Source organism: Corvus moneduloides, chromosome 22, assembly GCF_009650955.1.
Source record: "Corvus moneduloides isolate bCorMon1 chromosome 22, bCorMon1.pri, whole genome shotgun sequence".
In the NCBI taxonomy this organism is placed as follows: Eukaryota; Metazoa; Chordata; class Aves; order Passeriformes; family Corvidae; genus Corvus; species Corvus moneduloides.
In genome coordinates, this window is record NC_045497.1 from 706,898 (window position 1) to 726,135 (window position 19,238).

The 19,238-nt window shown below is 44.2% G+C and overlaps 1 protein-coding gene across 1 annotated transcript; it reads right to left on the bottom strand.

The window, feature by feature from the left end:
• Nucleotides 1-3,507: 3,507 nt before the first annotated feature.
• Nucleotides 3,508-18,787, bottom strand: SLC25A33 (solute carrier family 25 member 33). Its single transcript, XM_032131779.1, has 7 exons — nucleotides 18,605-18,787; nucleotides 11,289-11,468; nucleotides 8,937-9,014; nucleotides 7,395-7,495; nucleotides 6,269-6,335; nucleotides 4,712-4,992; nucleotides 3,508-4,073 (listed from the first exon to the last, which is right to left on the bottom strand). Exons 1-7 carry the CDS (start codon nucleotides 18,652-18,654, stop codon nucleotides 3,871-3,873), a joined length of 960 nt encoding a protein of 319 aa, XP_031987670.1. The 5' UTR covers nucleotides 18,655-18,787; the 3' UTR covers nucleotides 3,508-3,870.
• Nucleotides 18,788-19,238: the final 451 nt, after the last annotated feature.

The window sequence follows — 19,238 nt, forward strand, 5'->3', positions numbered from 1 at the left end:
ACGGAATAGCCCGAGCTGGAAGGGATGTACAGGGGACACAGTCCAGCCCCTGGCCCTGCACAGACACCCCAATAATCCCACCCTGGGCATCCCTGGCAGCGCTGTCCAAACGCTCCTGGAGCTCTGGCAGCCGCGGGGCCGGGACCATTCCCTGGGGAGCCTGGGCAGTGCCCAGCACCCTCTGGGGGAAGAACTTGATACCCCACCTAACCCTCCCCTGACATAAATTCATACCCTTCCCTTGGGTCTGTCACTGCCCACGGCGAGCAGAGATCAGTGTCTGCCGTCTTCCCTGAGGAGGGTGGTGCAGACTGGGATGAGCGTCCCTCAGTCTCTCCAGGCTGAACGCTCCCCGTGCCCCCGGCCGCTCCTCTGCCCCACGGCCGCTCGCGGGCCCCAGCTCTGAGGGGGAAAAGGCTCCAAAGCCCTCAGCACATCCACCCCCAGCACCACAAACAAGACTGGAAACAAGGCGTCTATAAAAAGGCAGAGAGCCGGCAATCGGTCAGTTCTCCACTAGAAAGGAAGGTAACCCGGTTTATGCTCTCATCCCTCAGCACGCACAGGTGGCATCTGCTGTTCTCACAGAACGTGAAGCAGCTGGTCGTTTGACAGTCGTGCCGTGCTTTTACACGAAAATAAGAGGTTAAGATCTTTCCAAAATATGAGACTGACCCAGCCTCAAGTTGTGTAGCTGTTTTTGTGATTAAAACAAAAGAAAAACCTCTCAGCGCAGTAAAATTGCTTAAAATTCAGGAGTTCCAAGTTTTGTCAGCATCATGTTTTTTAAAAGGCATAAATGGAAAAGCTCTTCATAGACAAATATTTGTACTGGGAGTAAGCTTAACTACGGTTGGGCTCTTCACTGTTCCATTTCCATCTGTACAGATTTGATCATGGAAATTAATTCTACGGAGTAACAGTGAATATTTCATCTTAACCAATTAAAAAGGCGTATAATTTTTCCATCTCTCTTCCATTGTTTAGTGCGATTACTTAGGGATTGTGTAATGAAACCAAATGATAGGGAAAGGAGGAAGAACAACCCACCCAGTCATTTGGTACACCAAGACCTTGTGCGTGTCCTCCAGGACTTGTGCTGCAGAGCTGGTCTGTTTTTCCTACACAAGTCCCTCCCTTCCTATCGGCTCCATCTGCAGTATCAGTGCAACCAGAGGTGCATTGTTTACAAGTTTCCTCCGTAGAGGAGCTAATGAGGAACTTGTGCAAGGGGCACCATCACAGTACAAGCATGGAACACAATTCCCAGCAAATGCGGATATTTTGAGGGTTATCAAGGCAACCACAGATATCTAAAGGGAGGCAGTTAAGTCTTACAGTGTAAGGATTTGGGAAATCCTCAAGTGGCTCAGAAATACTTCCAAAACTAAATTAACCAACATGAGTAGCTCATAATATTGCAGCAACAGTATGTGTGTAACTTCCATTCAACTGTTAATTTATGAATGGGATGCAGTCCTGGTAAAATTAATGGAATCTTTGTGGTCACTTCAGATAGCACCGTAGTTTCATCACCTTACTGATAATTAAGCTACAAAGTAATGAAGCCTTTACCCACCTTCCATGAAAATGACTTTCTGAAGAAGCTGGAGGAAAGAACAGTGAAAAATTCTTTTAGATTAACTTTCACAAGCAGAGAAAGCTTGGTTATTTTTAAATTCAGGTATCGTTTTGGAAAAAGCTACTTCAAATTCTTCCCTCTGGTAATAGGCTTATTCCATACTCAGTGACATCAATGGGATTGCTCACAGAGCGTCACCTAAAAATGGTAACTCTTTACAGGGTTTAAGGAATCAAGGGCTAGTGAATTTTAAAAATTCTATTAGAGAGAGGAAGGAAAAAGGATTTAATTATACTAATTCAGAAACTCTATTGTCTCCAGGTATAGCTTATTAACCCCTTATCAAATTAAGACTAACTCTGTCAGGATTGGTAGCAAAGCTTAAAGGACAAAACCAAAAATCCTGCAGAATACATGATTTTCCATCAGATTTAGGCAGAACAAAAATGTGTTCACTTTCTCTTGCCTTCTCTCTTTCCAAGTCCCAGACTTCTCAAAAGGGTTGGAGTTCCTTCTCCTCATTCTCAGAAGACATCAGCAGTCTACACATTTGACTAACATTTTAGAAGTGAGCTAGTGCACTGAAGTACAGAGGAATGCTAATTTAGAAAAGCAAATCTCAGAAAATGTTTCAGAGTAGCAGCACAAGTGTCCTATTTCTCAAAAATAGCAACACTGTTTGACAGTTTTGCCTCCTATAAAGAGACTGAAGATTTTGCCTCTCATCATCTCCATAAAAAAAGCCATGTCGATTTTTACTCAACTGTTTCCTATTTTAGCTTAGGGGGAATGTGATAAGTTATTTCCAGCAAGACATAATAGAAATCAGTTATTTTTTGCAGTTTTGCCTCATAATGAGGTACGCACACATTCTACTCTCTTTGCACTAAGCTCCTACATCACACTGATGTCAAACATGACCTCAGGTACCAGTCATCAGCTGGGGTCTACTGGGAACAAATGGGAAGGTTTGAATCCAGTTACCAGCCCATCCTATTTCTGCAACAAAATCCCAGCCTGAAAACTTCACCTGATCAAAGACAGCCCTGCTCGCTACCAGGCTGTTTGCTAATGCTTCCCATGCTCCTCCCAAGCCCACACAGCATCTCTGCTGTGAGCAGTCCCTGAAGTCAAAGCTGTCCAGAAACACTTGTTTATGCTCGAGGACTCAGCACCTGCTCAGATCATGAGGAGCTCGTTGTTGTCACTAGCAGGGAAGGCCGAAGCTGGCCTCAGATGCTGCCGTGTTTGCCTCAGCTGCCAAAGCAAATGACACTAATGAACAGAAGGGCAGAGTATGGCAAAGCAAAACACCAGCCTACATGTGAGTGCTAAAATGTTATCCTGCACTGTCAGTAATAATTCATATGCCACATTTTAATCACAAGGTGCTGCTGCAATACAAGTGGGGTGAAGACTATTAAAATGAAAGCATATTCTAATGTTTTTGAAAGAACTAATCTCAAAGGTAAGAATTGTATCATAAGAACTGTTGAAAATCTCTCTCTCATGGAATTTCCACAGGGCAGCCAGGCTGCAGTCACTGACTGTCTTTATGCTCTCAGGCCTGCACAAAAGCAAGGTCTAAAAGCCAAGTCAGGACAGATGTGTTTATACCCAGTATCATAACCAGGTATCCCCAGTGCACAGAGGCATGCACACAACTGTAATTACATTCTTCCTAAAAGCCTCCCACGATCCTATTGCCAGTGCAAATGGCTTTTCTAAGAGATACTGGTGTGCATAGTTCATACCATCAAAACAGAGAAACAAGTTTGTCCTACTTGAACACTCCAGGATGTTCACACAGGAGTGAACGATGCACCTTGAAAAAACCAGAACTACTCTCAAACTTATTTGGGCACTTAGGCTATTACAGTGCTCACAAGCAATATGACCCAGTGGTAAGAAGACAGTTTCAAATGTCCAAGCCAGTTCTCCTGTTTTAATACAGTTTTAATGAACATCAGTCCAAGAGATCACTTGATAGTATGAGGTTGACCACATATGGCTGTGCTTAAGGAAAAGGACAAACATATAATTAAATTAAATAATGTAATTTAATTTAGTAGCAGTTTAATTATCATCAAGTTAAAAAAAATTATAATTAACTATTAACGTTAATGACTTGAGACCTTTTAGAAAGCATGAGTCCAAAAGGAAATATCCACAGGTGGTCACAGACTAGTAGTTTTCCCACCAGCACTGCCACCTGCACCAGTCTCTTAAAGGACTATTTGTTCAATGAAAAAATTGGTCTTCAGTCTGTAAGAGGAGCCTTGGCTCTGCTACTTTGCGTGGTCTTCTAAGAGATACACAATTAGCTCGTAGGTGGACAAGACAATGGCTGTGTTTGGTATCTGCCGGATGAGCTGGGCAAAGAGTCCTCTGTAGAAGGCCAGGTACCCCTCCTCCTGTGCCACCAGCCGAGCTGTCTGGATGAAAGTCTTGTACTTGGTGCCTTCCTCTCGCAGCCGTGTCCGGATGACCTCTGCACAACAGGGAACCAGAGCCCAGAGTTACCAAGGAGAAACGTGCCAGTACCAGGAATGTTCCTGTGTTCAAACCCCAGGGACATGAAAACCTTCTGTACCAGCTGCCAGCCAGTACTTCCAGCCATGGAACCCTGGACACACTGTCCTTCAGGCAAGAGGAAGAGTTAAAGAGGAGTTCTCTTTCATGTGGAATAAATGAATGATTTGCTCATTGAAGCTACTGCAGATCTAAATGCTTTACTGATGCTCACATAATCAATGCTGCCCTTTCTACACAACCACATCATTCACATCTATCCAAAAAGACTAACACCGTTCAGTCCACAAAGTGATCACAGAATCCCAAAGGCTGTGGGTACTTACCCAGCTGAGGCTACTAGTAAGAACAGAAACATTAGGCAATCCATTTTTTGGTGGTTTTTGAGTTGTTTTTAAACTAGCAAGTCCCAATCACCAATCACATGTCTAACTAGGAATAGTGGGACCAATACTGAAAATGTCAGTGCAGAAGCCAAAGCAATGTGCATTTGGCCCTTTGAACATCTAAGAGTTTTACAGCCCCAGGCCCATCATTTGTCTTGGATTCCAGGCAACAGCTGTTGCACTGCACTCATAAATGGAAGGGTTAACATACCATGAGGATAGGCAATACAAGAGGCACAGCCCTTGGAAACAGCAGCAGCAACCATCAGTCCAAAGAAGCTTGTCGAGTTCCTTTCGGTCCCGTTAGAAGAAGGGGGCAGATGGACTTCCTTTAAGTGCTTTTTTAAACTTTCATAAATAGCAAAGCAGATAATGGTCTCAGAAATCCCTGCATAGGAGGCAGTCAGGCCCCTATAGAAACCACGGATACCTTCTGTCTGGTAAACGTATCTAGCACACTGCAAAGCATTCATTGGTTTGGAGCCCCTCACTCTAAAAAACAAACAGAACAGAGCATATCATGAGCCAGGAAAAAGAATTAATGTTAAAAAAAACCGTTATGGCTTTCAATAGTTTTTATAACTACAGAAATGGTTCTCTAAGTTTTACTCCAAAATTCTCCTAGGAAAGCTGCACAGAGCAGGACTACTACAATGCTAAGAGTGCACACTTGGCTTTGCTACTTCATTAATATATACTCATAATTCCTTCAGCTCAAATTCAATCTAGTCTGTCACAGCTCACACCAAGGCCTTAAAAGACAATAAGCACTGAAGAGACATTGGCTTTAAATGGAATCACCAGTTTGACACAAAGCATCTTTAGCAGGCCAAGAGACAGAAGTCTGCTGCATGAGAAATGATCCTTCATTTTAAAAGGCAGCACTCAGTTCAAAGGTGCCACCCTGCAAAGTGCTGGAATTAACTCTTATAAATTATTTATAAAGTTGTTGTGCCTTATAAGATCCTTTTTATCTGACCTAGCATGTCCTTGCAGGAAGGAACTTCCATTCTAAGCAGTCACATTATTAGCAGAGTCCCTTATTGCTTTGATATCCACCAGTGACTGTGAATCATTCAACTGAAAGAGATTGCTGTCAAATTCCCTCTGCCTTCAGGAGGTGTGGTTAACAGGAACACAATGGTGAAGGAGGCAAAAGAATGTTAAACCACTGCAGCAGATTCTTATGGCCTCTAGAAAGTTTTATGAAATAAACTGCTGTGTCTTCATCACAATTTAAAGCCAGCACCCTTTCTGTTACAGCTACCTGAATAACACACCTGCCTGATCTGGGATCTGTACAGGTGATGCTGCCAAAAGGGACACAGACTCCACCCTCGTGCTCAGCCTCCCACATGAGCTCTCATGACCCTTCCATAGCTTCTATTCAGTCCTCAATACATTTATCCTCATCATCAACCCCAGAACTACAGAGGATTCTGTAAGCAGCAGAGAGAAAAATAATGCTATGCTAAACTAAAGATTTACAGTGAAACCAGAGGCTGAACCTAACCCAGCAGTCAAGGCAACTCCCACATCCTTCTCAATAGTTTCTGTGCATCAAACTGAAGCAAGACACACAGAACCTGAACCTTTAGTCTGACCAGACAGAATCAAGGTGGCTTGAAAGATGGAACTGAGAGTCAGGGAAAAACTGGGCAAGATCTACCAAAGCACAAAGAGCCATGAGTAAAACCACAACAGTTCAGTTTTCCAGAGGCTCCTGTAGCCACTCGATAGCACCCACTACCCCCCCTCAGTTACTTACTTCCGTTCCAGCTGCATTCTTGTCTTCACCATCCATATAGGGTTCATCAGGGAATTTGTGATAAAGGCTGAAGAAAACAAGACCAGAAGTACAGCTGAATCCAGGCCATTGTATGAACCTTACTCCCTGTGCAGCGAGACAGTTCTATCACCAGCTCTAGCCAGAGGTGTCAACAGCCACACAGGTGCACAGCTTCCAACTTCATTTTAAAATTCAGGAGGCACCAATCCATGGGTTCTTCCTTTTTGCACCTATTTTAATATGTGTGTCATGTTCCTAAAGGCTGTTGCAGACAAGATGCCTTCCTTACTGACTGGTTTTGGAATTCCAGCTCAAAGGAAACCCGTGGGGACACAAACCTGCACTGGACTCGTGTTCCCCAGGGCTGTAGGTGGTGCCATTGAGCCGCTCATTAACAGAACCCACCCCTAATTAAGGGCTTACTTTGGGAACGATTATTTTTAGTGACCACTTTCGTGACTGATGATTGAATTAGGAGAGCTCTTCTGCAGTATTTTTCCGACAAGAACAAACTATTTTTCCCAGCCTGGTAGGAAAAATACAGCCTCCTGAAACAATTTGGCAAAAGCAGTATCAGAAGTTTAATGGTGTTTACTAATATTTTTTCCTTGCATTAAGAGACATGACCAGAGCATTGCAGTTGGAAAAAACATCCCAGATTAATAAACAACAATCTAGAAATATTTCCGTGCTGAACAGAAAAACAGCTCCTCTGTAGACAAGGCCAGATAGGAGCCAGCAAACTCCTGTTTTTTGGCATATACCACTCAGATTAAGTGCACATATTCAGCACCTGCCACCACTGGCCTTTGTTCTTGTTTATAAACCACAATTAACCAGAGACATCAGCCAGGACTGGTGTGTTAGCCCAGGTCCTGCACAGACAGGCAGCCCGGTCCCTGCCATATGAGCCATTCTAATTATTTCCCAACTATTGAGAGGGTTGGAAGAAGTCTTGTAGCAGCAACAGCTTGGCATAAATCCTTTCAGGTACAAAGTGCATCTCAGAGCCACCATCTCAGGTACCAGTGCACACATTGCCTGCTCTGGCTGCACACTGGGCCAGTGCTGCAGACCAGGGGGAGGAGGAATTACAAACACTTACCAGCAGAACCTGCCGAACAGACGTGCACAATGTTGCTGTTGGGCACAAACATGCTGTTAAACTGCTCTTTGGCTTTGGAGTAGCATGCAAAATAGACAGCTCTGTGGGGAAAAGAAGAAGAAAAGCAATGTAATACAGACAATGCCAAATTAGACAGTTACTGCTCTTCACCCTGCCCCCTGAAAGCCAAAACTTTCTCTGAAGGGGCCTCCACATGACTACTTCCATCTACAAGGGCATAGGGCTTTTTGTTTTCTTTCTTCCCTTACATTACAGCGCGACAGTTTGACTTGACACCCACAGGGTAGGAATATTTTGCTATGGGAGGCAGCATGGTATTGCAGACAAAGCAAGTTAGATCAGACACCTACCCTTGCACTGGCATTATACACACTTTGGGAAGGTCACTTTCCCACCTGGAGCCCGTGTTTTCCATACATTTGTTCAGCACTCTAACTGCATTAGCAGCACTTCCTGCTATAAGACTGAAATTCGAGTTTTATACACCTTAAATCCCTACAAAATGCACAGGAATGGAGGCAGCTGAGCTGATCTACAGCAGTCAACCTGCTGAGTAAGGAGCTGTCTGAGCCAAGTACGTTCAGCTCGCAGCTCCCTGAAGTGAACTGCTAGAAAAAGGTGGATAGTGGGGGCTACAATCTGAGAATTTCCATGAAATACCTTATGGAAGAATCTGAAGGAACACAACAGACAGCATGAGTGAGTTGCATGGAAAAGCAGAGTCCTGGATTCAGAGCCCTGCTGCAAAGGTTACCTGTACAGAAACAGGATTCCCTGCTGCTGGGGGGGACATCCCACCTACTAGGCAAGAGGCCAGAGAGGGAGTTCATCACTTTTCAGGCTCCTTTCTAACTGGTTCAGTTTCAGGCAGAGAACATCTGCCAATATCTTGACTGCTAACGAGTTTTATCATTTCCTAGACAGAAATATCTTCAGCCCTGCCAAGAACAGGACAGTCACAGGGAGAGACCATATAGGTGTTGTAAGACTTCCAAATGCAAACAAACTTTTTTGCTGCTAGAAGAGGGACACACACCCCTTTTGGGGTTGTGTGGCAGCAATGAGACTCCTTCTCCCTCAGCTGCAGTTTTTCATTTGAGAGGAATTTAGGCAAGCAAGGCCCAGAGAGCTACTCCTCTCCCCTGGCATGCAGCTCCCACTCACTGCTAGGCAGGCACTGGTATGTGCTCATGGAAGCAGGACATTAAAATAATGCAATTATTAACCCTACAGACTTTGCTGCACTACCTCTTCCTTTTCAAGCACAGAAGTGGCTCTTGCAAGGACTTGGAACTTAAGTATACTTGGCATTTAAGTGCCTTATTTGCTCTGCACCTTCCAGTGTTAAAAAGCGTCAACCAGATTTTTATCAGTATCTCTTGGTGTGTACACTGAGCAGAATACAGGCACAAAGTTTACAGATGGGATAACTTCATGGCCTATTATTTTGAATCACAACTGTACTGTAACATTTGTGTTGGCACCTTAAATGTGTCTTTTAGCAAGAGTTTAACTATTTACCTTGATGGTGCAACTCCAACCAAGTTTGGGCCCAGCCCTCGGAAGAGTGACCTTGGTCCTTCTTTTTCCAGAATTGACCTTAAAATAAAAAACAAACAGGGAAGGAGAAGATAGTATTTGGGTTAAAAGTTAGTTTCTTGTTAAGTGGGGCAGAGAGCCAAAAGAACTACACAAAATCAGAGTATGACTTGTGAAGCTCCTAGATTTTAATCTACATAATATACTACAAAATAAGTAGAATTATACACTGAGTAAAAGACACTGTACCATAAAATTCAGTGCTTTACAGGCAAACGAGTGTCCAATGGCACAAGGTTATAATTTCCATTCTTTGAAAGCTGTCAGGAATTGAATTAAAGTTTTGTGGAGAATTCAGTAATAGTTCAGCCTGATGAACAAAGAGTATTTTTAGTGTTTTCTGTATCTAAGCAATTCAGAAGTTTGCTTCCTGTACAGTTCTGTACAGAGACATGAAAAAAGAAATCCTTTTTCCTTTCACAATTACCTAGGGATGTGCTTTTTAGAAAGCTGAATGTGGCAATCATACTACAAATGGTGTGAGTGCAGCAGCTCTCTTAACTGAGCTCACCACGGGAAAACCATGCAAGAAATTCCGGATGGCTCCGGGCTCCGTGGGTAGATCACTGCACCCACTGGAACTGCCAGGTTTTCACAGTTTGCTCTCTAGGTCATTGGCACTGTTGAGAGTGCTCCCCATAGATTTCAAACCTAGCCTCATTAAGCAGGAGGAGACACACGAGCTTCTGAAACACTTTTGTTTTCTGCAGCAGAGTTGAACTTTTTGTCTAAACTCCACGGCTGAGTGTTTCCAAGGAGACAGATCCACCAACTACTTGTTCTTTGTCACTTAACAGTCACGACTGCAGCTTCCAGCTGGGCTAACTCATCAGAATCTTAAATGCATTAGACAAAACCAGCCTGTCCTTCTGAAGTGCTTTCTATCAGCAGCAGACTTAACCTGCCCTCTGGGTACCTGTTTTCTATTTACAGCAGTTAAGGGGCTTTCATACTTAACACCTTTAACTCTTACACAGCAATTTTATTGGTAGAGCTCTGATGGCTCCTTCCTTAGCCATACAATTTTCCCAAACCGTGAGGTCCAAGTCATGTTCAGTTTGACAATGATGAGGACTGAGAAAGGGATGAAAGTGTGAAAGCAAGGGACCGAACTTCACTTCTTTCTTCCCACATTTGTATTTTCTCAGGTCATAATCAACAGCATTATCTGCTCTTCATAGATGCTGCCTGCAAGGGAATGACAGCAGAAATACTTTGCTCTCACTTCTCAACCCTCTAAAGTAATCAGGTTGAAAACTTGGCAATACATACAGCTAAGCAATTCCTCAAGTGAAACGAAATCAAGATCCCAGTCACCAAACTTAATGAGCTCAATAAATATATTAAAAGGCTGACCCATTTTAAACCATTTTCTCTCTCCCTAAAAAAAAAAAAAAGACAACCCCAGAAAAAGATGGGCCCAGAGGATGAATTAAGATCTTTTTGCCTTAAAAGTTACTACTTTCATTAGTTACAGCTGCCTAAAGTCCTATGCTGCAAGGTGAAAAGATAGCAAAGGAAAGGAAATTAAAATCAAACTGGCACTGCCTTATGCATTCAGTCACGAATTGCTCTAGACTCACCTCTGAGTAGACAAAGAAATGTTTGGCAGGGGAAAGCAGGCTGTTTACAATACAGAAACTCAAGTCCCAGAATGACTCCAGCCAGAGAACTCTGCAGAGAATTTGAATTAGCACTCCAGCGTTATATAACTGTGCAGCTTCTCCCTAAGCAGTCTGCCAGGCGTGCTGGCCTTACATAAAATCATTCAACTTGCACTGCTGGTCGGTATTTTCCTTGGCACTCCTGCCACCTGATCTCAGCAGGACCTCTGCATCACCCTGGGGTGCCCAAGCAGCCAAACAAACTCAATCCTTCCGCAGGAGGTCTGACCGTAAGTCGATGGTGCTTTGGTATTAAAATACAGTAGCTGAGATTGTCATAGTTGCTGGTAGAACTATTGAGCAGATGTTAGATAATTTCACATTTCCTCTTCCTTATGAACACACATCTGAAAGGGAGCAGCTAGAGCATCAAACACTGCAGTCTGAACCACTCAAGGCTTTTAACAGAGACTAAGACAGGTACAGACAGGACTGATGCATAATAATAATCAGCAAAGACAACATCTAATAGCAGAGGAGAGCTCAGTAAGTCAGCTACAGCCGAGATGATAAAAGCCCCCAGGACGCCCACTAGACACCATATTTTAGTGAAGTGAAACTCTGATCAGTGTGTCAAGGAATAGTGAATGAGAGGAGGAGCAGCACTCACTTGAGAACACTGAAGAGCCCAGGGGATACAGACGTTGGCCTGACCATTCCTTCCCCACTGATGGTCCCCAGCTGCACCTGGGGGTAGTAGACAGTCCTGAAGGCCAGTTTTGAAGATTGAAGCCTCGTCTTTATCACCTCTAAGGGACACGTAAAGATGGCTCCAATTGTTCCTCCACACCTGCAAAGTACAATTCAAACAGCGGACAGAGTGTGACAAACATTGCTGCACAGATGTGTAGAAGCACAGCACAGCATAGAAATAAAGTCTGAAGACTTGTCTCCAGTTTTTCCTCACTGTGGACAAGTCATCAGGAAACAGGCAGGTTTGGCACTGGGCAAGGGAGACTGTTCCCATGCCCTGGGGGAAGGACTCAGAGTGGCCATGGGTAGTGATGAGATCGGTAAACACAAAGGTGACACCAATACTAACAAAAAATCCCTGACTGACCATGAGACTGGTCCCATGGTCTACCACGACTTGGAATTCTGCCTGTAAAAACTTCCATGGCATCCATGTTTCGAGGTTGTTGTCCCAAAACAGACATAGCCTTGGATGGATTTTTCTTATGGGAAGCAGGAAGCTGCCAGATGTGAACGAGCCACTGGGGATTGAGACACTACAGAATGAAAAAAGCAGTATAATTCTTCACCATTTTGGTACTTATGATTAAAGAACTGTCTTCAGAAGTAGCAAATATCAAAAGTACACTAAGCTAGGCACTCTTAAACAATGGATATCAACTTTTTTAGGGGGGAAGGAGGGAAGGAAGCAACAAGGATGAGAGGGAGGGTTGGCAAAGAGAATAACAGGGCAGAAAGGCTCCTAAAGAACAGACCTCCCATACTCTGATAACAGAAGGACAAAAATGAAATATTACACACACATGATCCTATAATAGGCATCTATTCATCTTAGTACCATCAGACTGAGCCTCAAAAAAAGCATATTGGGCCAAGAATATAAAGTGTATGAGTCCTAGTTTTAATTTTTATCAGTGGTCTGGAAAGTGACTGGTTAAACTATTTCTCTCTCTGCTGCTGTTCCTCTTAGGTAACTGAATGTTCCTTCTGGCAAACTTCACAATTAAACATAATGCTGAGGTTGGCTAAAAGGTACTGTATCTACATCTTATTATTCAAACACACTGGGATTTAGGAAGACTTAACTAAGTACTTTGGGGTTTTTGCAAGGGCATTTACTACAGCTAAACTGACTAGGAAATATTTTCTTTGTTTGCACAAGTGTCGAAGCATGTGATTGCTTCAGAAACCTGTATTTACAATTTTCCTTAAAAAACACCAGGGGTCAAGAACTTAAATCTCTTTGATGTTCATGTGAAATTGCAATTTTAGTAGTTTTCTATGAAAGGGAGATGAATTAAAAGAAGTAACCATACCCTTTTTCTTGTGTATAAAAACCCATACTGCTTGCTAAAGAACACTGCATGCACTAATTTGGGAGCAGAGATCCACAGGACATTAAAGAAGGTATTAGTGCGTATTTTCTAAAGCCCCTTCCAGACATAACTACCTTACTAGGAGAATCTTTTTTTAAACACAAGGGAAAGGGCAATAAAAGAATGACAAAAAGATCCAAGCTGTAGATGCACGCCAGCTCATGAATGCTTTATCCAGTGCAGCTTATTTTGCCTGCTGCACCAGTGTATTTTATATGAACAGACGCCATTCTGTGCCAAAGCCCCAAAGTCCCCACACTTGCATTAACAGCGTGGCCACCCAGGCTGTGCAACCACAGAAATCAAGGCTTTATACAGCTCCAAAGAACACCCCAGACCTCATGGCCAGGGAACACAACTTCCTCACCACAGCTTTCATGTTCTGCAAGGTTCTGTCCAAGTATGACCCCAAACTGGGCTTTTCAAATGCAAATGCATCCACCAGAAGAAACTGCTTTCATGGAAACTGGCAATATGATTCAACAGCATTGTTCAGTGAGTAAATCCTTGCTCATTCCTCTTCCTTGCTGAAAGGGATAGAAAACTAAACTAGGGACGATCCACACATCCACAACGACAGATACTATAAGAAAAAACTTCACCTTCATCCCTTTGTAAGCACTTATGCTTTTGAGTGTTGACTGAAGTCACTGAGTTGATCATGAAACTCAGTATAAAGAAGCTGAAATTGTGTCATTTGGCTCAAAAATGCTAGTGCTCAAAGACCTTATCAGGCCTCTGATTATTTTGTGTACTGAAGCTAGGCTTGGAGCTGAGCCCTCTGTGGGTCCATACGGCTTGGGAGGACATGGTTTCAGCTCCACCTTCTCTCTTTAGTCAGATACATCTCACATTGCTCACGTATCGGGAAAAGGCCTGTCAGGAATGGTTTCTCCAGCAAAACCTTTCCTGTTCCCAGAACTCAGACATTGCTTGGAACAGAAAGTGTTTTGAGAGTCCCCCCCCTGCTGCCTTTCCAACTGTGTCTATCCAGCACAGACACACATATGTGCAATTAACTCCTGACTAATCAATGCACTCCAGAGCAACTGCAAGTCTGGGGGAACTTCATGAAGGTAATTTGATTGCCTTAATTCCCAATTCATTTATATACCAATGCTCCACTACTGTGTATTCAGTCTTCAGTCCCCATTTATTTCACATTAAAACAATACTTTGACAGTAACAATTCATAAATTCAGAGCACTGAAACTCTATTTTCTATTTCTGAACTACCAGCTGCTCAGTCTAGTGACTCCTTGCCCTACAGTTTTTTAGCCTCTCTGGCATATTCTCTCCCACATCAGCTGTCTTCTTGCCTTCCTAGCCCACTCCTTGCCTTTCATCCTTTTAGTCTGATAATCCAGTTGATTTATGCAGCCTTTAAGTACTTCTGCTAATGCATATGTAACCCTTTGATACCCTGCATGATGAGTTAGTATCTGCAACACCAGTTTTAACAGCTCAGAGTTTATGTTGTCAGTGCGACATCCAAGAAAAAAACATTATCTAACAGCAACTCTCAGAGTGTCACCAGGGTGCACACATTATGTCCCAAATATAAATACACTGCAGATAGTTCAAGTAAGGACTTTGATGTATTGGGCAGTTTTTTCAGATGAGATGATTTTCCTTCGCATGGGAATTCCACACATCATCCCCTGGGAAGATGCCTGAAAAACAACACACTGTGCACAAAAGAAACACTTTGTATTCCTAGAGTGTTCCAAATGCCTACATCTGGGAAAAAAGGAAAAACAACCTCAGCTATGTCAACAGCCATACACCCTGAAAGATTCAGGGGTATGCAGCAGGATAAATTTGATTTGGGAAAATCGTGAGCTGCAATCAAGGCAAAATCTCCAAGCCTTCATCCTGTGAGTCAGGGTTTTTTTGCTGCATCAGTGCAGAACAACAGTTCCAGAGATGTTAAGCAGCGTTTACTGCACAAGCCTCTTGCAAAAATCCTGAAACAATGCCTGTATCTGTCTTTAGGGAAAAGGATAGAAACCTCCCTGGAAACAAAACACCATGGCAGAGTATTTTCAACAGGTCAAACATGGTGATCCATGGAGATACATAATGTACTTTCTCTATTAACAGCTGCAGAAAAACAATTTACTTCCATAAAGAGAACATTGTTTAAAAAACATGCAGAGGACGCACATATCAAAATCCAATTTCCACTTTTCTCTTGCTGCCAAGATTTCTATCTTTACAAAGTCCACCCCCGAAGTACCAAAGACCTGCGCTTGAAATAAACTCTCAGCACTCACTAACACAATTGATATAGATGCCAAGAATCTTAATTAGGACTTACTTCATCAGTCTTAGATTTAATCACTGAGCAATATTCTTAATACAAATATCAAGCCAATGTTGAATGTTAAAGGAAGTCCTGCAGAACAAAGATCTTGCAGTAGAGTACCACTGACTTCACCAAGATCACAAAGATGATGGAGCTGCCTGGTTAGAGCAATCACAGCTTATAACCAGCCTGACACATTTTGCTGTGTATTTGAAATTATTCTTATTTTCTAAAACATGCCACATGCTCTAGCATGACATGCACAGCAGAAAGAGCAAAGCAGGTTCTACCTTTGATATTTCATTACTGCATTGTCCAGACTGTCAACAAAACAAGCTGCTGCATTCTCAGATGCCAAAGGAAACCGAGTATCAGAACAATACAGACTGTTCCTAATGCTTTAATGTTATTAATCATTCATTCAATATCCACCTAATCATGTTGTTATCAGGTATAGGTATTCCTGTAAGCATTTCCTGTATTCCTTGAGCTGCTACACTGTTAATGAGGTAGGGAATGCACAGGAACCTAAACTAGGAGGAGGGTGAGACAGTCAATCCCAGCACCAACTCCTCGTCCTGCACCACACACACACCTTCAGGTGAACACTGCTTCTCTCCATTTTACAAATGGAAACATTATTTCTCAAATTGCTTGTCAGCATCAGCACATTGTTTAACACTACCACTTCTTAGGAAATCTCTGTAGTAACCAGCATTCCTCCAGCTGGAAAGACAACATGGAGTAACCTCTGCTGCAGCAGCTTTTCCAAACAAAAACAAGCAACAACTGCACTGACTTCAGCAGGGAAACAGGAACCCTGACTTGTAAACACGCTTGTATCTGTCGTGCAAGTCAGGCATCATTGTCTCTGCTGCTTCTGAATCCTTCCCAGCCCTCACAGCCATGTTCCCATCAAAACACCAAGAGAACTCTTTGGTTTGCTGGTGCTACTGGAAGCCTGAAAAGGAACTAACAGAAACTAAAGGGCCAATGAGTCTGTCTGCCCGAATAACCTGGTTAATACGAAACCATCTCTTTCAACAACTGGACAGCACTTTGCAACATTCAAATGCATTTCATCACTCCCAGCCTCTGAAGTGCTAAACATTCTATTCTGGCACTAATACTATCTAAGGCTGGCCTGCCTGCTTTGTGCAAACACAAAGATATGAATTACTTTTTAATCTGACACCACAGCCCATCCCCACCTTCCCAGAAAACCATCATAATACCAATAATGCCTCTATCAAAATTATTTCAAGTGAATGGGTTCCTTTTACTTTCTCTGCAAAAACCACTTTACAATTGAACAAAGGATGGCATCTTACATGACATATTCTGAGCTTCCAACATTTTCTTCTGCTGGATGGGTGATTTTATCTGAGGTCCTGGTCCTGCAAACAGCTTTATGTCACAGTACAACCCATTTATTACAACAGAGTTCTGTGAAATAAAGCGCAAAGCTAAAGGTATTTGAAGGTCTGAGGAAGAACCTCAATGGAGACTATTATTCCAGCACTAACACACCAACAATTCTTTCTAAAACTCCTCTGGGATGTAACAGATGCAGCAAAATATTGTCACAGCTGAACTCCTTTAATTAGCCTTCATTGAGCAGGCATCCTCTACCACCACTACTACTACTAAAAACCAAAATGCTTAAAGCAGACACAGCAGAGCCTCAGATCTACCAGGATTTGGATTTCCAGCCTGCCTCCAAACACATCACCTATTTCCCACAATATTTCTTACACATAGAGAAAGGCACTTTAGAGCTTGGGCACCAGTTTGAAACTGATGCTCCATTTTTTGTTCTACCCAGTGAGCCCCAAGAAGTGCATTTCTCACTTGAAAAGCAAGCAACAGCATTAGGACATCTGTACACACACAGGACAGGGAACGTCAGGGCCTCCAACTGGGGAAGCTCTGAAATAAACTGGATGGCAGGGGATGGACACTGCATCAAACACTTCAGCACTGGCTGGTGCAGGAGAAGACTACATCTGCTGTCTCATTTTCCTCTCTGTAGCATCACAGCGGGAGAAATGATGGCACTTTCCTGTGTCTCTTTAAATAACAAGAATACAGAACCAGACACAGGTCCAGCAATGACCCTTTAAAGGCCCATTTACCCTAAAAGGGCATCTCTTTTCTCTGTGCTGTATTTTCATCACTGCTTCTGAACCAAACCAGCCTTACCCTAACAGAGAGGTCAGGGGGACATTCCCTGATGTATTTCCCTTCTTTCCCTGCAAGCTCTCTCAAAGGCAGACAGGACCTGGTGACTTCCTGCAGAAGATGTTTACTGGGATCCTTGCAGAAGGCAGAGGGTACAATAAATCACTAAGGAAGATGCTGACCACCCAGTACTAGATTAAAACACTGATGAGTTTAAAATTCTTATTTATTTATAGTCTGAGGAGTTACAAGAGGACACCAAGAGCTCTGGATAGGTGCTGTTACTATCCAAACAAATTCCATGTGTACACTCCAGTCCAGCGTCTGTCCCAGGCTCCAGGTGCTGCTCTGATGCAAGTGGGGGAGGCAGGGGGGAGAGAGGACGTAGTGCAGAGTATTCAAGCCAGCAGAAGGGCAGTGTCTCTGCAAAACTTAAGCTTTGTTCGGTTTAATATTATATTAAATAAACCTATTGCTCCAGGGACATGTCAGAGGACACTTAAGTATCCTGTTAAGCAACAGAAAAACCAATGGTCTGCTATTAGTTTTAAATTAACAACAGGTTTCATGCTGGCTTCCTAACTCGTCAGCTGACAAGCACTATAGAATATTCTATTGCTTAGATAATTTAAGCTGTTAAAAAATTAAAATATTTCTGACAGGGCCAAAAACGCACTTAATCTACACAAGGGATGATTAAAACTTAATTTATACCATAAAATTATCTTACTCGACTTCTATTAAAATAACTGCAATAAGTTAATTTTCAAAGGGTTTCTGGTTGGCGGTTTGCAGGTTAGGGCTGTTACTTTTGGCTTTTAACACAACAAAACCAATAGCTTACAAGTCCTTGAAGCAAGAGCAGGACAGGAGCGGCCTGCCATGCCACAAGTACCAGGACCTTCGCGAACCCTCTTTCCCCCCAATCCTTTTCCCTTCTTGGAGCTCCTGCGTTTCGCTGGAATCCCAGGGATGAGGGATTCAGTCACCGCCCCGCTGTCTCCCAGCGGGTGGATTATGGAGGTGCTGAGCAAAGCTCACCTTCCTCCGCAGGACCGAGCTGCGGGCCCTCACAAAGCCCAAGCCCGCTGTGGGGACAGGGATTCGGGGTGACATCCCGCGGCTCGGCTCGGCTGGGCAGGAGGGCCGCACGGACAGCGGGTCATTCACCGGGCCTGCCGCCGAACATCGCCACATGTCGCGACAGTGCGGCCACGGCTGTGAGCGCCCCGTGCCCGGCCTGCCCGGGCTTTAGGAACGGCGGCCGGGAAAGGCCCCGCTCGCCTCCTGCCCGAGCCCGAGCCCGTGTCCGTGCCGCGGGCACAGTGGGGTCCCCGGCCCGGCCCCGTCCCGGTGCCCCGCACTCACCCCCCGGCGAACAGGTGCAGCAGGGTGTTCTCCTGCGGGCCGCCCGCCATGGCGGCGAGGATGAGGGTGAGGAAGGTGAGGGTGAGGAAGGTGAGGGTGAGGAAGGTGAGGATGGTGACGGTGTCACCGCCGGGCCGCGCGCCGAACCTGCCGCGCGCGCGTGACGCCGCCGGGGGGCGCGGCCGACGGCCGCGGGTGACGTCACGGAAGAGAGCCCGCCCACCGTAACGTCTCCATGGTAACCACGCCCCGTGACGTCACGGTGAGGCGAAATGGGGCTGGGGGCTTGTGGCCGTGTGGTGGGCGATGGTCACGGCTCCGTGGGACCGCCGTCACCCGTGGGTCAGCTGCACGGCCGGGGCGTTTATGAGTGCCCAGCTTTCAACATTAAAATCTTGAAGAAAACGTTAAAATCTACAAAAAGACTCGAGGTCTGCGTGTTTTTCATGCACACGAGTTTCCCATTGCCCCTGACAGCAGGCTTGAAGAGCTTCAGATTCCCAATCCTAAACCTGCCAGGAGCTGGAGTCTGACATTGGGGTGTGCACATTCCCGGCATTTAAACCTCAGCCTGTTCAGAGGAACACAGAGCTGCTCAGGCTAAACCCAAGAGATGAAGCGATGCCTGGGTCCC

Bases quoted from the DNA above. Each gene is read 5' to 3' on its own strand.
- SLC25A33 (XM_032131779.1), bottom strand. From the start codon at position 18,654: ATGGCGGGCGGCCCGCAGGAGAACACCCTGCTGCACCTGTTCGCCGGG. The intron at 7,496-8,936 runs GTAAATAGTTAA...TTTTCCCCACAG, and splicing joins GTTGGAGTTGCACCATCAAG to AGCTGTCTATTTTGCATGCT. The intron at 4,074-4,711 runs GTATGTTAACCC...CCTGTTGTGCAG, and splicing joins TTGTATTGCCTATCCTCATG to AGGTCATCCGGACACGGCTG.